This window comes from Limanda limanda, chromosome 12 (genome assembly GCF_963576545.1).
Source record: "Limanda limanda chromosome 12, fLimLim1.1, whole genome shotgun sequence".
Lineage (NCBI taxonomy): Eukaryota > Metazoa > Chordata > Actinopteri > Pleuronectiformes > Pleuronectidae > Limanda > Limanda limanda.
Genome location: NC_083647.1, coordinates 9,102,458 through 9,118,984, shown reverse-complemented (window position 1 = coordinate 9,118,984; position 16,527 = coordinate 9,102,458). Strand labels below are relative to the sequence as shown.

At 39.9% G+C, this 16,527-nt stretch overlaps 1 protein-coding gene across 1 annotated transcript; it reads left to right on the top strand.

Annotated features, from left to right (window-relative positions):
• The first annotated feature begins 7,482 nt into the window (after positions 1–7,482).
• syf2 (SYF2 pre-mRNA-splicing factor) lies at positions 7,483–14,606 on the top strand. The gene is made up of 7 exons (XM_061082534.1): positions 7,483–7,544; positions 7,878–7,976; positions 8,100–8,225; positions 8,501–8,618; positions 10,100–10,190; positions 10,783–10,881; positions 14,225–14,606. Exons 1-7 carry the CDS (start codon positions 7,527–7,529, stop codon positions 14,388–14,390), a joined length of 717 nt encoding a protein of 238 aa, XP_060938517.1. The 5' UTR covers positions 7,483–7,526; the 3' UTR covers positions 14,391–14,606.
• The last annotated feature ends 1,921 nt before the right edge of the window (positions 14,607–16,527 follow it).

Sequence of the window (16,527 nt, the reverse complement as noted above, 5' to 3'; positions counted from 1 at the left end):
CGAATACATTCATTCTAGCTAAGTTATGTTTTTATTTGTTCAATACAAATTTGCAGAAGCCTTATCAGGTTCCATAATCCCACACCTGTTTCATGCTTCGCTCTCAGTGACACTGACCCTCTGTGCTCAGCACTGGGGCCTTCAAACGGATGATACTCCCGCAGCATCCTGAATGTGTGTTTATAAACAAGACTCAATATTATTGTGATGTCTGAGCTGAATTCGATAGATTCCTCCTCTGTCAGTTGTGCTTCCGCTGCAATACGATCCGAAATTACATTCAACAGCAACAGGAGACGTGCACAGCTCATTCTCTCGGTCATAGCGCTCCTGCTGCCTCTCTAACTTCATCATAGGGGCACTGAGGGGCTTGCTTCGGGCGATGGGAGTCTGAAAACACCCTGGTCCATTACTCAGAGTGAGAGGATAACCTGGAGTTAGAGTGTCTTGGCTACCTCCATCAGAGTCCCATGTCTGGCTAGAAACGTTCCCTCAGAGGCTTTTGGCTTTAATGGACTCTGCTAAACGCATTCTGGCGGTATATTACCTTTAGGATTGGCCCCTATCTGGTTTCTATACACTCTGTTTACACATGGCTCAAGCTTGTACCGGCTAATGTGCTCCTTTTCTTTCCTTTTCATTTCCCCATTCCTGTAAATGCTCCTTTTTACTCTTTCTCCACGTAACTGTCTTTTAGTTTTTTCCCAGTCGATAATAATTCTCTTTTCCCCTTCATATACAAGATTTAAAAACGGCCCTCCAGTCCGAATGTGAGCTTGATATTTTCCACAGCACTCCGTCTGCTCCTCCCCAGAGTGTCAGATTATAGCCCACATTAGGGGAAACACCTCATTCATTCACACACATAACCCTACATCACTGAAGATTGTCTGACTGAGGCAGTCCTGTGATCCTGTTCAGCACTCCTATGTGCGCGTTTGTTTTTATCCAGTATTGCTCGGGGCGTTTTTGTGCCTTTATTTAGGACATGAAGATAGACTGGAAATGCAGGGAGAGAAACATGCAATAGATTCAGGGACTTGCTATTAAGGGTCATTTGTGGATGGACCAAACGCTGTTACACTTTTTTTCTGTGTCTTTTAACATTTAACAATAGCTTTTGTCGTAACTTTAAAATGGTTTTCATCGTTTGGTTAATGCCATGTGTCTGTCATCCTCTTGGCCCCTGGTTGGATTGAAATGAAATATGATCCAGAAATATCTTTTCCAAGACATCTCTGTGAGTACTAGACCTAAAGAGACAATCTGAAGTTGATATTTATCAATATATTATTCCGCATCATATGATTTAATATATATCTTTTCTTTTATAGAACTAAGGATGCCATTGTGAAATTGCATAACCGTCTCAAAAGTTGACCCTGCCTGTGTATATACACACATGGGATATACATCACCCCTCTGATGCCTTTCATTGTGCATATCAAATGCTCCATTTAGGGATCCATGGAGGTTGTGTTGAGATTGTATGCTCAACTGCAGTTCCCAGGGTCAAAAATTAACTTAATCAAAAAAATGATGCATAACCTATATTCTATAAACAGAAGCCTGACCTGTATCTTATTACATTTTCTCACATCACAAATTCTGCTCTTGACATTCCCAGGGGAAAATGCTCTCCACCTTGAAAAAGGCTAAATTAACATTTTCTGCCTGACAAAAAAAAGTTTGTTCATGAATATAAAAGATCTTTTTAAGCCCAAAATAGTTCAGTGAATAAACCATAGTGACCACGAAGAAAGGGCTCATTTATCACTCAGCAGTTCACAGTGGTGTTGTTGTTGACACTTGTTTTTAAAAACTTGGCACCAGTTCGTTCATCATCAGATTTGCAATTAGATCATTGGTGCCTTGAACTCAAGATGAAAGGAGCCCTGCAGTTTTTTGTACTAAACGGATTGTTAGTTCTCGGTGCACAATATTGGGTGGGAATGGGATTCAGTCTGTCTTGCGTGTGTGACTGTGCATAGCCACATGCATTCTGACACGTGTGTGTGTGTCTGTGTGAAGCTATTTGATCTGGCAACTGATTTTGGGTGTCAGGCCGGGGACAGATGGGGAACACTGTTAAGCTATATACAGCTCCATGTCCAGAGGCTGTTGACCGGCCACCTCTTATCACAGCCCTCTACAACAGTGTATTGTTTGGCCAAGTGAGAACTTCACTCTCTCATTAAGGTCACTGGGTAAGAGGATGGGAACTCAGAAGCGGAAACCCATGACAATTTTGGGCCCCGCTCAAGGGAAAACGCACTCATGTTGAACTTGGTGTGTGGGTATGGTGGTGAACGGATGCTTCACGGCAGATATGGATCCCGGCGCTTTCATCTGTGGTGAGAACTCACATCTATTGAAGACTGTGGCTGTGGGAATCAGAGATAAACTCGCTAAAGTAAGGATAAGCGTGGAAATTTGGCATTTTTTATTTGATATTCTCAAACAAATTTAATAGAGGCGCCCTCTCTTGGAGAATATCAGGGAAATGCCTCCCTCTTGTGGTGCAGTTGTGAAAGAAAAACAATTCTCGAGTCCCTGTTGATGATCACCTCATTGCACTTTTCTCCTTAGGATGAACACTTCCCTTCTGATAGTCCCACTTGTCCTCACTTACCGGAATTGCTCAAACTTTTCTATTGCCGTCCTCTGACTTTATATTGTTGTTGCACTTTAATTTTGATCAGTAATTATGATCATAAAGTTTGCGGATGAGTCTGAGTTCCTTTGGATGACAACAGAGGAGACATCTGTGTGCCCGCAATGTACGGGCCGTGGAGCTGCTCTCCCTGCGGTTGCTTCTAGTGGAAAACCCATAATGGCCTTTAATTGGGACTTTAATTGTGTGTGGTGGAGCAAAAGCACTGACTGCAAAACTGGTGGTATTTGAGTGCATACATGCGTCTTTTGTGTAAGTATATGTGTCGCTCACCAAATCCTCTTCCTCTCCATCGGTCTGTGATTGGCTGCAGCTGGATTCAAAGTATGTTTAATCACATTCATCTCAATCTTAATTTTTAGCATTACTTTGCCTACGGAGGGAGGGGGCCGGCGTGGTAATTGGTGAGGCGAGCTCCATACGGACACACATACACTGCCGTTTGTGTTGACACAAAGATGCATTGGGTGTGGGGGGCGTTTTCCTTGGCCCCCTACTCCAAATAGCTCTATATTCACTCCATTCATGCATGCCCTCTGGACATGTCTAACAGCAGCAGCAGCTTGGAAATCAATGGGGAGCATTTTGACTGTTAGGAACGGCTGATAATGATGTACTGTGAGGAATGTTTCAGCTGAAAATCAGCTCGATGACATATGACCCTGTGAGAGATTGCATTTTCTTTCTTGTGTATGGCTGCAGTGTTTGTAGTTATTTGTGGCAGCATTAAAGACGGATCCTCTATGACCATCACCAAACTCTTATCGTCATCCTAATATGCTTGAAACGCCAACATGGATGGAGAATGGATGGAAGGGAAGAGTGGTGCAAACGGGGTGGAGAAACTGGCTGCTGGGCATGTGTCGAACACGCTGAGAAAAGCAGAGGAACAAGAGGAGGAGTGTGGAGGGGAGGAGGAAGGAAATGAGCAGGACGAAGATGAAACGGTGCCTGTCATGATTATACTGGCACCAGTGGTAACATTTGGATGAGATGGAAAACAAGACGCCATCTTGTGTTCCATTCATGTCTGCAGCTCCTTGGCCTCTCTGCTCCCCCCCCCCGTACATACGTGCATACAGACACACTCACACATCCAAACACACACTGGCCGAGCAAGGCAGGAGCTTGTGGTTCCAGTCCAGTGACAGCGGCCTGTAGTCAGGGTGGCGACTCTTCAGGAGTAGCTCCTTGTATTGGAGAAGCATGTTTGTGTTGGCCCTGAATTAATAACTTTTCATTTAGTGCGGAAATGACAGGAATAGTAATTAAGGAAATGGAATGATTTTATTGGCCATGATGTTTATATTAAGTTCCAGATGTGAAGCAGCTGCCTGCACAGCGAGAGGCCCTGCCCCCCCACATATGCTATCTGGAGGAACTCTTATTAAGAGCAAGATAACAGTCCGGTTCAAATGTATTTCTGTATGTACAAAAACATATAGTATCTCATTCACAGCATGTCAAAAAGTGGACTTATACCATGTAGAGCTTGATTAATGGAAGACAGTTATGAAGTAGCATGAGGTCCGGGCTGTTTTTATAAAGGTGCCCCTAAAGTGCAATTTATTTGCAGATATAATGTTACTCTATTTCAGGCCCGATTTGCCTGACTGGAAAAGTTAATATTGAGGAGTGGCTGTTCAGCATTTTTGGGTGGCCCCGACGCGTGTGAGATACACGTCGTACTGCGCTAACGTACAGTATCCTTTAAATGGCAGTGACAGCATTGCAGAGATCACGTTACCTGTCACAAAGCCAATTTGTATTTCACATTTAGATCAGACCGATCTCTTCTGAAAATTATGAAGCTGTTGTCAGGGCCCTTGACGAGAACTGGCAAAGGAATGAGTAGAAAGACTTATTTTCCTTTGCCTTAACCCCACTGCAGCTAGAGTATTGTTACAGTCTGTACCCACAGTGAACCTGCAGTAATACTCGCACTTACTAATGTTCCTATCGTGCAGATTTAACATTCTATTGACGGATTTTTTTGAAATGTAGGTTCTGTGTGAAAGGTCCCCAAATATTTAAGCGCTTGAATTTCTGTCAACTGTTGCTTATAATGGAACCTAAGGCCATAGACCTGGGCTTTATAAATTGCATGAGCACTAACTATGAGTCTACAAGTATGACTAGTAGTTCTTACCAACCAGCATTTGTTGTATATTCCTACAACACAAACATGTTAGAGTCTCCACAGCAGTAACTGAATTTATCCAGATAAACATGAGTATTGTTGAAAGGTGTGTGACCATGTGAACCAGTTCACTAGTATACATATATACATGCTTCTATGTAAGTACACTGAGAGTAATGTAAAACCGGAGTCAGTTCCTTGTATGTGTACACATACAAGACCAATCAAGTTTTGATTCAGATATTTACTGCTTATACAGAACACTCTATTCCTGTTGTTTTGCAGTTCTGAATTCTTAAATTAAATGCAGAGACATTGCTATTTTGCTTAATTTCTTTTGTTGGGCTGCTTTGCTGTTTGTCTCTCTTTCTTATTTGAGAGTCATATATCATGAGGATGTTTTCTCTTTTGCATGGTAAGAGAAAAACCATGCCCATTACTGTTTCCAGGGATGTTTTGTTCTGTTGTGATGTGTTCCCATCTGGTTTCAAGTGAAAATGTATCACTCCATTACCACCGCCTGTGATCTAGAGGAGGCTTTAATCTACGACTATAAACTCCACTTAATTACATCCTACAAAAGAGCTCTATTGGCATAATGCAATCAAAAAGGGAGGACGAATCAAACATGCTCAAACAGCTCCGTACAGTGTTTACTCCTGATCGGATCACAGAATCATAGTTGGAGGTGCGAGGATATCTTTCCCTGATTGATGCTTGTGTTTTTGTAGGTAAATGATGCATTGGTAAAAGATATGAGAGTCCATTTCTCTACGGCAGAAATGACCATAACAATTGAGTTTAGAGGAGTCTAAACAGACTCTCTGTGTGGCTCACTGATGACTTTATGCTTGACCTTTCATGCCTCTCACCGTATGACCTGCAGTCATTTTCATGATTGCTGTCTCTGTGCGTCATGCCAGTTTCCATTAGTCCAGAAGTATTTTTCAATGAATTTAGACTTCAAAAGGCGAGATGGCTTGGTAGAAAATCGTACACAAAGACTCAACTGTAAAATACAAGAGGCTGGGCAATCACTTTAGCCGCGGTGCTATGATAAAAACAGGCACACAACTGATGCAAGATTACAGCAAATCATTTCATATTGTTTGTGGTACTATATCACGTTTGTCATGTTATTATATTGAAAACAAGACGGGTGAAAGAAAAAATAACCCCTAACTAGATTGTTTAAACACCACTTCATGTGCACTCTCAGATGCTCAGATGCTCAGTTGCCTTTGAATTAGGATTGTAATGTCCCACTCTCTGCCTCATGCAGAATGTGTATTTGTAGGTCATCATGTTGTTTAGAATAGTAATATATAATGTACACACTATATATAATAAGAGAATAATGATTATTATACAGATACAGTTTTATGACGTCCTCTTTGCCAACTGCTTATCCACATTCGTAATTTTTCTTTCAATTCATTCATATTGCTTGTTCTTGAGAAGCCGAACAGGGCGTTCCTGGTACATAGTCAGTGGGTTTAACTCTGATTAGAAGCGGGGAACTGGAATCTATTTTACATTGAGTCAGTTATCTTTCAGCGTTGAGGGCTGCAAGTTTATGGCAGCTTTGGTCATGTTTTTGTGTTTGAATAATGTTATTTTAAAGTCCTTTTTTGTGGCTAATACGTGTTTGTGCTTTTATTAAGATTACATGTTTTGCTTTCTTCGGTTCAGTATCTTAATCTTGAATGTTATTTTATTATTTTAATGAGAACGCTTTTTTAAGATTGAGGCTTTGTCTTGCTGCAAACCTCTTGGTTCGACACTTGGTACATTGGTACTAAATTTGTGCAGTTAAATTGTAGGTCAGGAAATTATTGTCTAGTTTTAATATTGAACAAAAAGTTCATACGTGTTTCCTGCCTTGGAGCTCACTGCTGTGCTCTAACTGTAAGTCTCTTCTCCTCTGCCTGCAGCTTGGTTTAGTTTCCTGTTTCAGGAAACACCTGAGTGAACTGAACCTTAGCACATTTAATGGCTTCATCTCTCTCACACACACACTTAACTCCACATTCCTCTGCATCCACTGCTGATTAATATTCCTATTTCATTTGTCATTTACAAAAATGTAGTTTTTCTTACCTTTATTCATGTATGATTCCCTCTGTCACTTCTATCATCTTCACCAATTCATGTCAAAGGTTAAGAGCTGGAGCTTCAAGATGTATAATAAGTTAATAGTCTATCAGACATATAACTACTGTTATCTTCAATGTATTTTTTTCTTCCTGTCTGAACTCTAGTGTGTTCATGACTTAAGACCATACGTTTAAGATGACTTGATTAATATATGATGAATGACATATAATTATAATAATTATACGAAGATTAAATATAGATATGTTGTAATTTAAGGTAAACAAAGCAAGCATGACTACAGCAAAAAGCTGTCTTATTACCCTATATCATGTGAAAATAAAATATGTATATATTTTGAAAAAAACACAGTTGCATCATTTAAATTATGTTAAAGCTGACCCTCCAATATAAGATAATAAAAATAATTAAGAAACATTTTCTCACCATTAATTAAAACAAATCCACGATTTGTCTGTACAGTGATTAAGGTTTATTTAAATATTTTCTGACGGAACAATAAAATATAACCTCTAAAGTTTACCGTCTGTACAATATCCGGTGATTACGTCACACTTCCTGCCTCAGTTCCTATCGTTTAGCTTCTGTAGCACAGCAATGGCGTCCTGCAGTGGGGTTCGTAGTTTCCTTTTCATTTCAAATGACTGCCTTGTTTCAATGGTGTCACAGAGTTTAACCGACTAATATTATTCCCTGTAGCGCGGGATAAGTTAATCCCACCAGCCGAGGTTGTGTTTCTGTGCCACACTTGTTGTTTACTTCTCCGAAGCTAACCGAGCTTAGCCAGTGCTAGTTAGCTTCGTTAGCTCGTCGCAGCTCTTTCCATACTGACGCTGTTATACGCTACTTCAGCTTGATGTTTTCGAGTACCTCGGTTGCAATATGTAATTATTTTACGTCTAATTAAATATATTTTCCAAACATAATTGTAGCTTTGTTTTTGTTTAGGAAACTGCCACAGCATCCGAAGAGGAACAGACCGAAACTCCTGCGACTCAGAAGAGAGAAGACAGGCTGCGGAAATTTCGGGAATTGCATTTCAAACGAGTAAGTTTCTAACATGTGTATGGTTATTAAAGCGCTGGTGGTAATTTAGTGTCACCTCCAGAAATAATGTGACGACATAAACAAATCATGTCCGGGTGCTCTAATTGTTGTTTTCCTCTGTAGAACGAAGCACGGAAACTGAACCATCAGGAGGTGGTGGAGGAGGACAAGAGACAGAAACTTCCTGCAAACTGGGAAGCTAAGAAAGCTCGACACGAGTGGGAGCTCGCTGTAGATCTAAAGAAAAAGGTATGTATGTGTATAATGTTAATAATTATTAATAATTGCAGTTGATGGTGCTCTGGATATTCAGCAAGATGACACGCATTGTTTAAAAAGGTGTCAGGATTTTTTCATGTTGATCATCTTGAAAACAATAGAAACCACAGGCCAGGTTGTAGACCCAGAGTTATCTTATCATATGTTTAGTTTAGTCAGAAGTTTTTTAAATAATTTTCAATCCTCAGTTCATATACTTTGTCCTACTCGGAGTTTTTCATGAAGTTATTCTTTGTGGCTCTCAGGAATGTGCTGAGAATGGGGAGGACTATCACAGAGTGAAACTGCTGGAGATCACTGCTGATGATGCAGAGCGCTGGGAGCGGAAGAAGAAGAAGAAGAACCCCGACACAGGATTTGCAGGTTGGTGGTTATGGATAACTTGGACTTTGTTTAACGTGCACCTGTTGCTGACACTTAGTTTCATAATGAATGAAATACTTCATATAGTGAAATAAATAAATAAAATGATTAGCAAGTAGGGTAATTATGATCTTATTGTCAATCGCTTTGGATTAAAGCGTCAGCTAAATGTAATGAACAATGTTCAGTTAGTCTGTGTTAAAAGGAAATCACAGGCGTGTTGTTCTCAGGTGAATTGATCTGAGCTGTCAAGTTCCCTCTTTACCTCAACAGTTTTGTTAGTGGTCACGTCATTCAAAATACCAATAATATACCTATGTAGCAGCATCTGGGAGAAATTATAAGCCTCACTCATCCTGGTTTACTGTCCAATTTTTCATTTCATATTTCCTATATACTCTACACTCAACATATTGAGTTTAAGAATATCTAGAAATTTGGTGTGGAATTGTAAAGGATCCTCAAACAGAAAGTTCTTTATTAACGTACTTTTTTTCCCAAGACTCATAATTCTCACTGATCAGTAAGCACACTTGTCAACCAACTTGCTGAATAGCGGGAACCACAAAGTTGCCTTCTTTAGGTCACCTAACATGCTGTCAGCGGTTTCTTGTAGCTATTTGAATCAGTTAAAGCTCCAAAGTAGAGACTAAAAACTAATTTAACTTCTTTTTGGCTAATTATGCATTTCTGTCCCTATCACACCTAATATTATCTGCATTCATTGTTCAACACACTGCGTTAGTTTTAACTTAATGACTTTGGAATTCCACAATTAAGCCCCATGTCACGCCACGGAACCTCGGTTTATTAAGTCAATAGTAATTCAATCCAATTTACTGTTGAGGAAAGTGGTGAACCGTGATTCTACTTTTTTATGTTCTGTTGCATGTGATAAGTAGTCTGGTAGTTTTCCAGCGTTTTATCAAACAGAAGGGTTGCTACTGAAGATGGTTCTAATTAAGTCCTACACATCTTGAACATTCTCTCTCGTAATGTTAAAGTAAATGGGGGGGGGGGATTTCTGTCTCTGCCCCTTTATCCAACTTATAGGTTTCTTCATAGTTCATGTCTTATCCTTCCACCAAGTTTCATGGAATTCCACTCAGTAGCGTTACCTCAATCCCCCTTAGAGACAAATAAAGAGATGGGGTGAAGACATAACCTCCTTGTCTGAGGTTGTAAGAATTCCCAGGGATATTAATCTTCTGAAATTGCTTCCAATTTAATCTACTGTAAAAGAACGGGGGGAAATGCCCACGTTTCTCCTGAATATGGCTGCCATATGTAGCATTGCATCAAAACCTCTAAGGGAAAAGTTACCACCAGAGGGTCTTAGAAAGGAAGGAAGGAGAACCGCCTCTTTGTCTCTCCTCAACCAGCCACAGGTTGTCGCTGAGCTCTGCGCCTGCTTTCTGTTAGTTCCGGTAGTTATAACTCAGTCAAATTGTTCTCTCTCCCTCTCTCACAATGGACTGCAGGTTATGCTGAGGCCCAGTTCCGCCAGTACCAGAGGCTCACCAAGCAGATCAGACCAGACATGAAAAGCTACGAGAAACAGCGAGAGGAGAGGTGAGTGAAGCCTCTGTCCCCTCTTCCTGCACTTTGACAGTACGCCATCTGTGTCTTTTATTAGTTTATCCCGACACACACATACCTCAACATGGGATGAGACGCCCTCTGGCCTGAAAAGATTCATGTGCAGTCCTAACAGGGCCATAACAATTATGCATGAAGACCTCTCTGGTATTAAGACCATAACTGTGAAATTTCTAGTCAAGTAAAATGAATTGAAACAATTTGCTTTGCGTAATCATCTCAGCATTCAGCCATCACATGTGCACAAAGCATTTTGTATATGTTAAATAACGTACCAACTCATCTGCCCTGGGGTTATTGTTGATATATCTGCACGCATCCAAAGTAGTCTAAGATGTAGAAGTAAGGTCAGAGATAAGATCAGTGCCTGCAGGTTCTCCTCCCTTAAAGGCTGCCACATGCAGAACCGTGAATGATTCACCAACACAGTTTGCCCTACAGCCAGAGCATTTCCCCTCATTAGAATGGCCGTAATCACAATGATGGAATAGAGTCAGCTTAAGTATGTTAAAATGGTGATTATCTGTGGTAATGGATTTCTAATTTATTTGCTGGTGCTTCACAGTGGTGCAGACTTTTACCCAACGTCCAACACCCTGATCCACGGCACCCACGTCCCCTCAAAGGACGGAATTGAGCGCATGGTGGAAGATGTTGAAAAACAGTAAGTCTCACTCCGACGCATAGTAGAATGTTTATACCATATCATCTCCTGACCATTTTCGTTTAGTCTCTGTGTCCACCAAAAACATCTCTCAGTACCATTTAACTGCTTTAATTTCTGTCCTATGTGGATTTTACCAGTGAAAATTGACAAACAGAGTTACTAAACAGACAAATAAAATAAACACAGCGCTTAAAGCACAGGCTAAACCCAAATCCATTGGAAAATTGAAAATCCATCAAAGTGTGACGTACAGCACAACCCCTCCTTTTTTTAATCATTGGTCGTAAGGGATTACTCATTTTATCATCAGTCAGACATTTATATAGCAATTTTCATACAAAAAAAGTAATACAAAGAGCTTCACATAAAATCAACTCCCTCACACCAAGCACACACACAAGTTCACATACAAATCAAGGGCTCAATAGAGCACTAAGTGAAGACAAACCACTGACCAAAAACAGGAACTGAGGGAATTCACAAACTTATCATAAATCTCATCATCCAAAAACTTTATTGAGAATACAAGTCTTAATAATTCTATAAGTCTTTAATGTTTGAAAAGATGTATGTTCTAAATGACCAGATAGAAAAGTACCACTTATTTATAAGGAAATTACTGATGACAAATCTATATCCATAACAATGAGTTTCCATGTATTTCTATAATGTGTATGGGGCCGTATTCTATTGACCTTCGCTTCATTTTCTATCTTTCACACTCAAACTGAAGCTCATGGAGATCGTTGTCTCAAACATGAAAGTGCATTGGAAAATATTTTTTTAATGAATCCGTACTTAAGTCTTTTTATTTACAACCTTAGTATTTATTAATGTGATTTGATCCAGTGCACTGCTGATATTTAGTATATCAAATGATTTAACCTTTGTGATTTTGTTATGTTTTTAAGTCACACTAACATTTTCATAATCACAAATTTAGTTTTTTGTCATGTGGTGCTACAAAGAAAACTACTGGGACTTTTCCATTTCATACTTAATATAGTCATTAGTCACTGATGGACTAATAATGGGAACCTTTGCCAAAGTAATGAACACAAGGGTAGGTCAACTGTCATGGAAAACCCTCCTCCTTCCTTTACTTAATAAAAGAAAAGTGTGCGTGTGAGCACGGTTTGGGACAACTTAGCTCATTATGATTGGATTGGATCAGCCAGACCTTCTTCTGAAACTGACATACCACAAATGTAGTGTGAAGCTGGAATATGAGACTATCTCAGTTGTTATAAAAGCGTGAGTTAATGACGTCTTTGCCAATTTGGAAGAAGAGGGGTGTGATGTGAACCAGAGACAAATTAAGCTGCAGAAATCCCTGATGCAGGCAGCTGATTGGAGGCAATTTATCATCATTGGAACAGTGTGGTGGACCATTTCAAACTCTTTTGGTGCCATATTCATTAAGCTCCCAAATACAAAGAGTCAGTCTTAGTGACCAAATGAAATGAAGATTCTGAGAATTATTTTGTCTTCTAAGAGTTTCTCGTCACTGTTAAGACTAGATCCTAGATCACAAAACATCGCTGCCCTCAGTAGCTCCTAAGCTGAGTAGTGTTCAAAGTAGGGAGGAGGATTTCTTAAAAATATAATATCGCCAATGATCCCACAGTGCCTCATGACATCATCAGAGTAGGTCTTGTTTGAGAGAGTCCTAGTAGCAAGAGTTACATATTGTTTTGAATCGGAGAGAACTAAGAAATTCACATGTCTAAGATAACTCTGCAATGATTTTGTATGAGACCAATCACGTGTGTGCTGCAGTCTCATCCTCACTAAGGCTACATTAATACTCCTACGTTTTAGTTCTAAAATGCGTACATTTTAACAACGGCCGTCCACACCACTGTGTACTTTAATGGTAAAAATTGGTCGTCTGTCTAAGGTTTTCTATATATTATTTTCGCTCCTTTTAAATATTAGATCTTTATAATGTTAGCTTTGATGGCTGCTACTTGTATAGACTGGCCAGAGATTGGTGGAAACTGAGCCATCTTTCTCCGTTAATATAAAATAGATTAAGTACTGAAATCTGCATAAATAAACATAAGCAAATTTAAGAACTATCAGCATGTGAATTGGTGTACAGGCAGGCCTGTGTTGGACGACATTTTGAAGGCGACATGTAATGTACACCTTCATGTGTAGTATTCACCAGAGATGTCCATTACATAAAATAGACTAATTACACCACGTCTTAATAGCGACTAAGTTCTATTATTATACCCATTGATTTCACTGTTCACTTTACGGTTATTAATGTTAGGGGATTTCTTAGGATATTCTCAGAATGTTTGAATGTGGCCGCAGGTCGGGATACAGACAACTACGTCCACAGTTGTATCACTCAGTTTCAAAGATTAGAATTTTTTCATTTATAAAAAAGAAACTTTAGTAAACGCTCCTGGCTCTGTTTTAGTTTGAAAACCCTGGGGGCTGCCTTTGTCGTCTGGACGGGCAGAAAGGGAGACATTTGGAACCAATGATCAATGGCCACTCCCAGTAACACTTCCCCCTCGTCATCAGTCCAAGCAAAGACATGCATGGTGATAGTTAGTTGCCCTTGCTGTTCCTAATTTACAGTAGTTTCAGCAGCCAACGGCATTTAGACAATCTACTTCCTTTTCACACCTGCACAGGCGGTATGTGAGTGGTCATACGATGTGTTTTCAGGTGTTATTGTAGACTGAGATCATGATATGTAGCTGAAATTCGCATCTGTACACAGATACAGTATTAGTGTACTTATGTCTATATAACCTCATATCAAACAAATGTTGCTGTGGTTACCACAAGTATTGTGGTATGTGGGCATGGGTCTATGGTTGTCCACATAAGTCTCAACACAGAGATCATACATACCTCTGGTGTCCCTCACATTTAACTGTTACCTCAAACCATTCAGGTCTTCCACTGGTTCTTTGTTATGTTTTTTGTCTTTGCTACAGACTTTCCTTTCACGTTTTATTACCCTGCTCTTTCCCTGAGCTGTTCTATATTTGAGACAGTCTAAGGCTTGTGTTAGAGATGCGACTGTGGGGCATTAGACAAGGATTGAGTTTCCAGAGTATGACGCACAACAATGCTTTGAAGACACAGTGAATCAAGACTCAGAGCTCACAAATTGACTGTATTTTCCTCTTGAGTGTGTGTGTGTGTGTGTGTGTGTGTGTGTGTCATTTCCATCGCCACTCTCCTCAGCCAAACTTCAACGCACACAGCCAAATTATTGCCTGTAGACAATTATGTTAATGAATGTTTCATGGTGAGCGGTCATACTGGTTTGTGAAATCCTCCCTAAGCCACTTTTATTTGTGATTGTCAGGATCGAGAAGCGGGCCAAGTACAGCCGGCGCAGGGCGTACAACGACGACGCAGACATCGACTACATCAACGAGAGGAACGCCAAGTTCAACAAGAAGGCGGAGCGTTTCTACGGCAAATACACAGCGGAGATCAAACAAAACCTGGAGAGAGGCACGGCTGTCTAGTCACCTGAGAAGAAGTTCGCTGGTTCCCTTTTTCTTTTTTCTTCTCTGTACTTGCTAAAGAGACGGTGTGTTGTCTCGAAACATCTTTTTAATTGGAAGATAATTCAGTCAGCTCTATGATATGTAATGTTTGGTGTTCCTTTGTACAGTATTAGAGGTTTAAACAACACATGCCTATGTTCCCATCCTTCTTTTTAAATAAACCACTTGCAATTATCCAGTTGTCTTGCACACTTTTTGGTTTTTCTGTGGGTTTCTCGTGTGTGTGGTCTCATGACAAGAGACATTTTGAGCGTGAGAATGAACTACCATCGCGGCCTGGGGGCATGTTTAGCAGCCAGATGCCAGCCAAAAGAATGTTTTTAGTGTAGGTGTACACACAGAAGATAGGGAGCAACAATTGAGCAATTCAATTTATTCATTATCACCCACATCTCAGTTTAACCAACTTGCCCGAAGCTGTGACATGAGCAGGAAAGCCTTGTGACTGGAGACGAGATAAGACATGAAAACAGGTTCCCATGCAAGTTTGCCAATGTCAGAGCATGGTGGCTTTGCACCCTCTACCGGACAAACGGTGACAGGTTTGTGTCGGTGAAAGTTAAACTAACATGGAAATGAATCAAACACTCCTGGCTCCACTCTACAATTATTTTTTACCTTGATTAGTCACCTCTGAGTGAATTTATTGAACGTTTCCTGGCACACGGTTTGTTTTTGCTGATGAAAGTTTAGGGGAGGTCTTTTAAAATTCAGTCTTTTGAAATGTGAGCCTGATCCAGATCTGTTCGGGCGGGGGGGGGGCGGCGTGGATTAAGTGATCTGGTTTATGGTTGGGATATTTTTGTCCTTTTTATCTGATTCACCGGAGGATGTTGGCTGGGAATTTTGTAAGTAACAGCAGAGCATAAATTCACCACTGTGTCTCAGATAGTCTGACACCTTTGATTATTTCAAGGCCAACTGCCAGTTAAGTGTTCCCTCTAAAGTGAGAGGGCTTTGATTTAGGCCCAATAAGCAAGTTTTCCCGCAGACACAAAAGTGAGTGGCACCAAATCACGCTTTTAAAAAATCAAAAAAGAAAGAAACATAACATACATATTCATGATAGTCATACAAGAATAATTTGACAGACTTGTCTTGTCTTTTTCGCTTGTTAAAATTAAAAAGTACAATTGAATATACTGTAAATGCATTTGCATCCTTATCTCGGTAATGAATCAGAATTAACAGGTCGGTTTACAGCAGGAGACACGGAGTCTGGCAGTAAAGACATTCAAAACAATGTGATTTTACTCTATTATTACAACAGATTTTGACATGCATCCATATATCAGCCTTTAAAATCCTTGAAGCATCGAAAACGTATTACTTACTCAGGAGATGGTTATCTAAACCCGACAGATATGTTACCTTCTTGCAATAATTCACCAGCATTTCCAACAAATGCCAAAAACTTGTCACGTTTAATACACAAGCTTTAAGGTAAGTAGCCCCAACAGAAGATTTTATCAGGTTATCCAAGATGGAACATGTTTGAGTCCTGCATTAGCAGACAGCTATCAGTGACGCTGATGGATGGTTGGAGATCATCCCATCAGACAAAAATAGTGAGAAAAAATGTTTTCCCTTAAAAGTGTTTGATTAATTGTTAAAGTTCTTTTTCACAAGAGACATTTCACTTGTTATAGTTGGAAAGTACAGGTTGTACTAACATTAACAATAGTTTTGTTAACAGAACAAAGTTGTCACATGACAGGAAACCATCACTCTGAACCAGAGTCCTGCCACTGATGCAGCTATTAATGTCTGTGAAACGGGTCCATTGTAAAATCTGATTAAAATGAACAGCCAATCATGAAGGAGCTTAACTGTGGAACAGATGGAGGCATCTGTTCCAATGTAAACATTAAAATTTATATATATAAAATATAAGCCAGCCAGATAATCTGACTGAACCACCATCCCTTTAGTTTCTTGAAAACATTGGTGCAGACACTGACACCATGTGGTCATCATAGGAAATGCAACTAACTTGCATTATTTTTCCACACCCAATTTACCCATGTACTTTTGTAAGTGCAACAAATTCTGCATAATCAATGTTAACGTACATGTGCACTTCAACTTTAAAAAG

Bases quoted from the DNA above. Each gene is read 5' to 3' on its own strand.
- syf2 (XM_061082534.1), top strand. The intron at 7,977-8,099 runs GTAAGTTTCTAA...TTTCCTCTGTAG, and splicing joins GGGAATTGCATTTCAAACGA to AACGAAGCACGGAAACTGAA. The intron at 10,882-14,224 runs GTAAGTCTCACT...TGTGATTGTCAG, and splicing joins GTGGAAGATGTTGAAAAACA to GATCGAGAAGCGGGCCAAGT.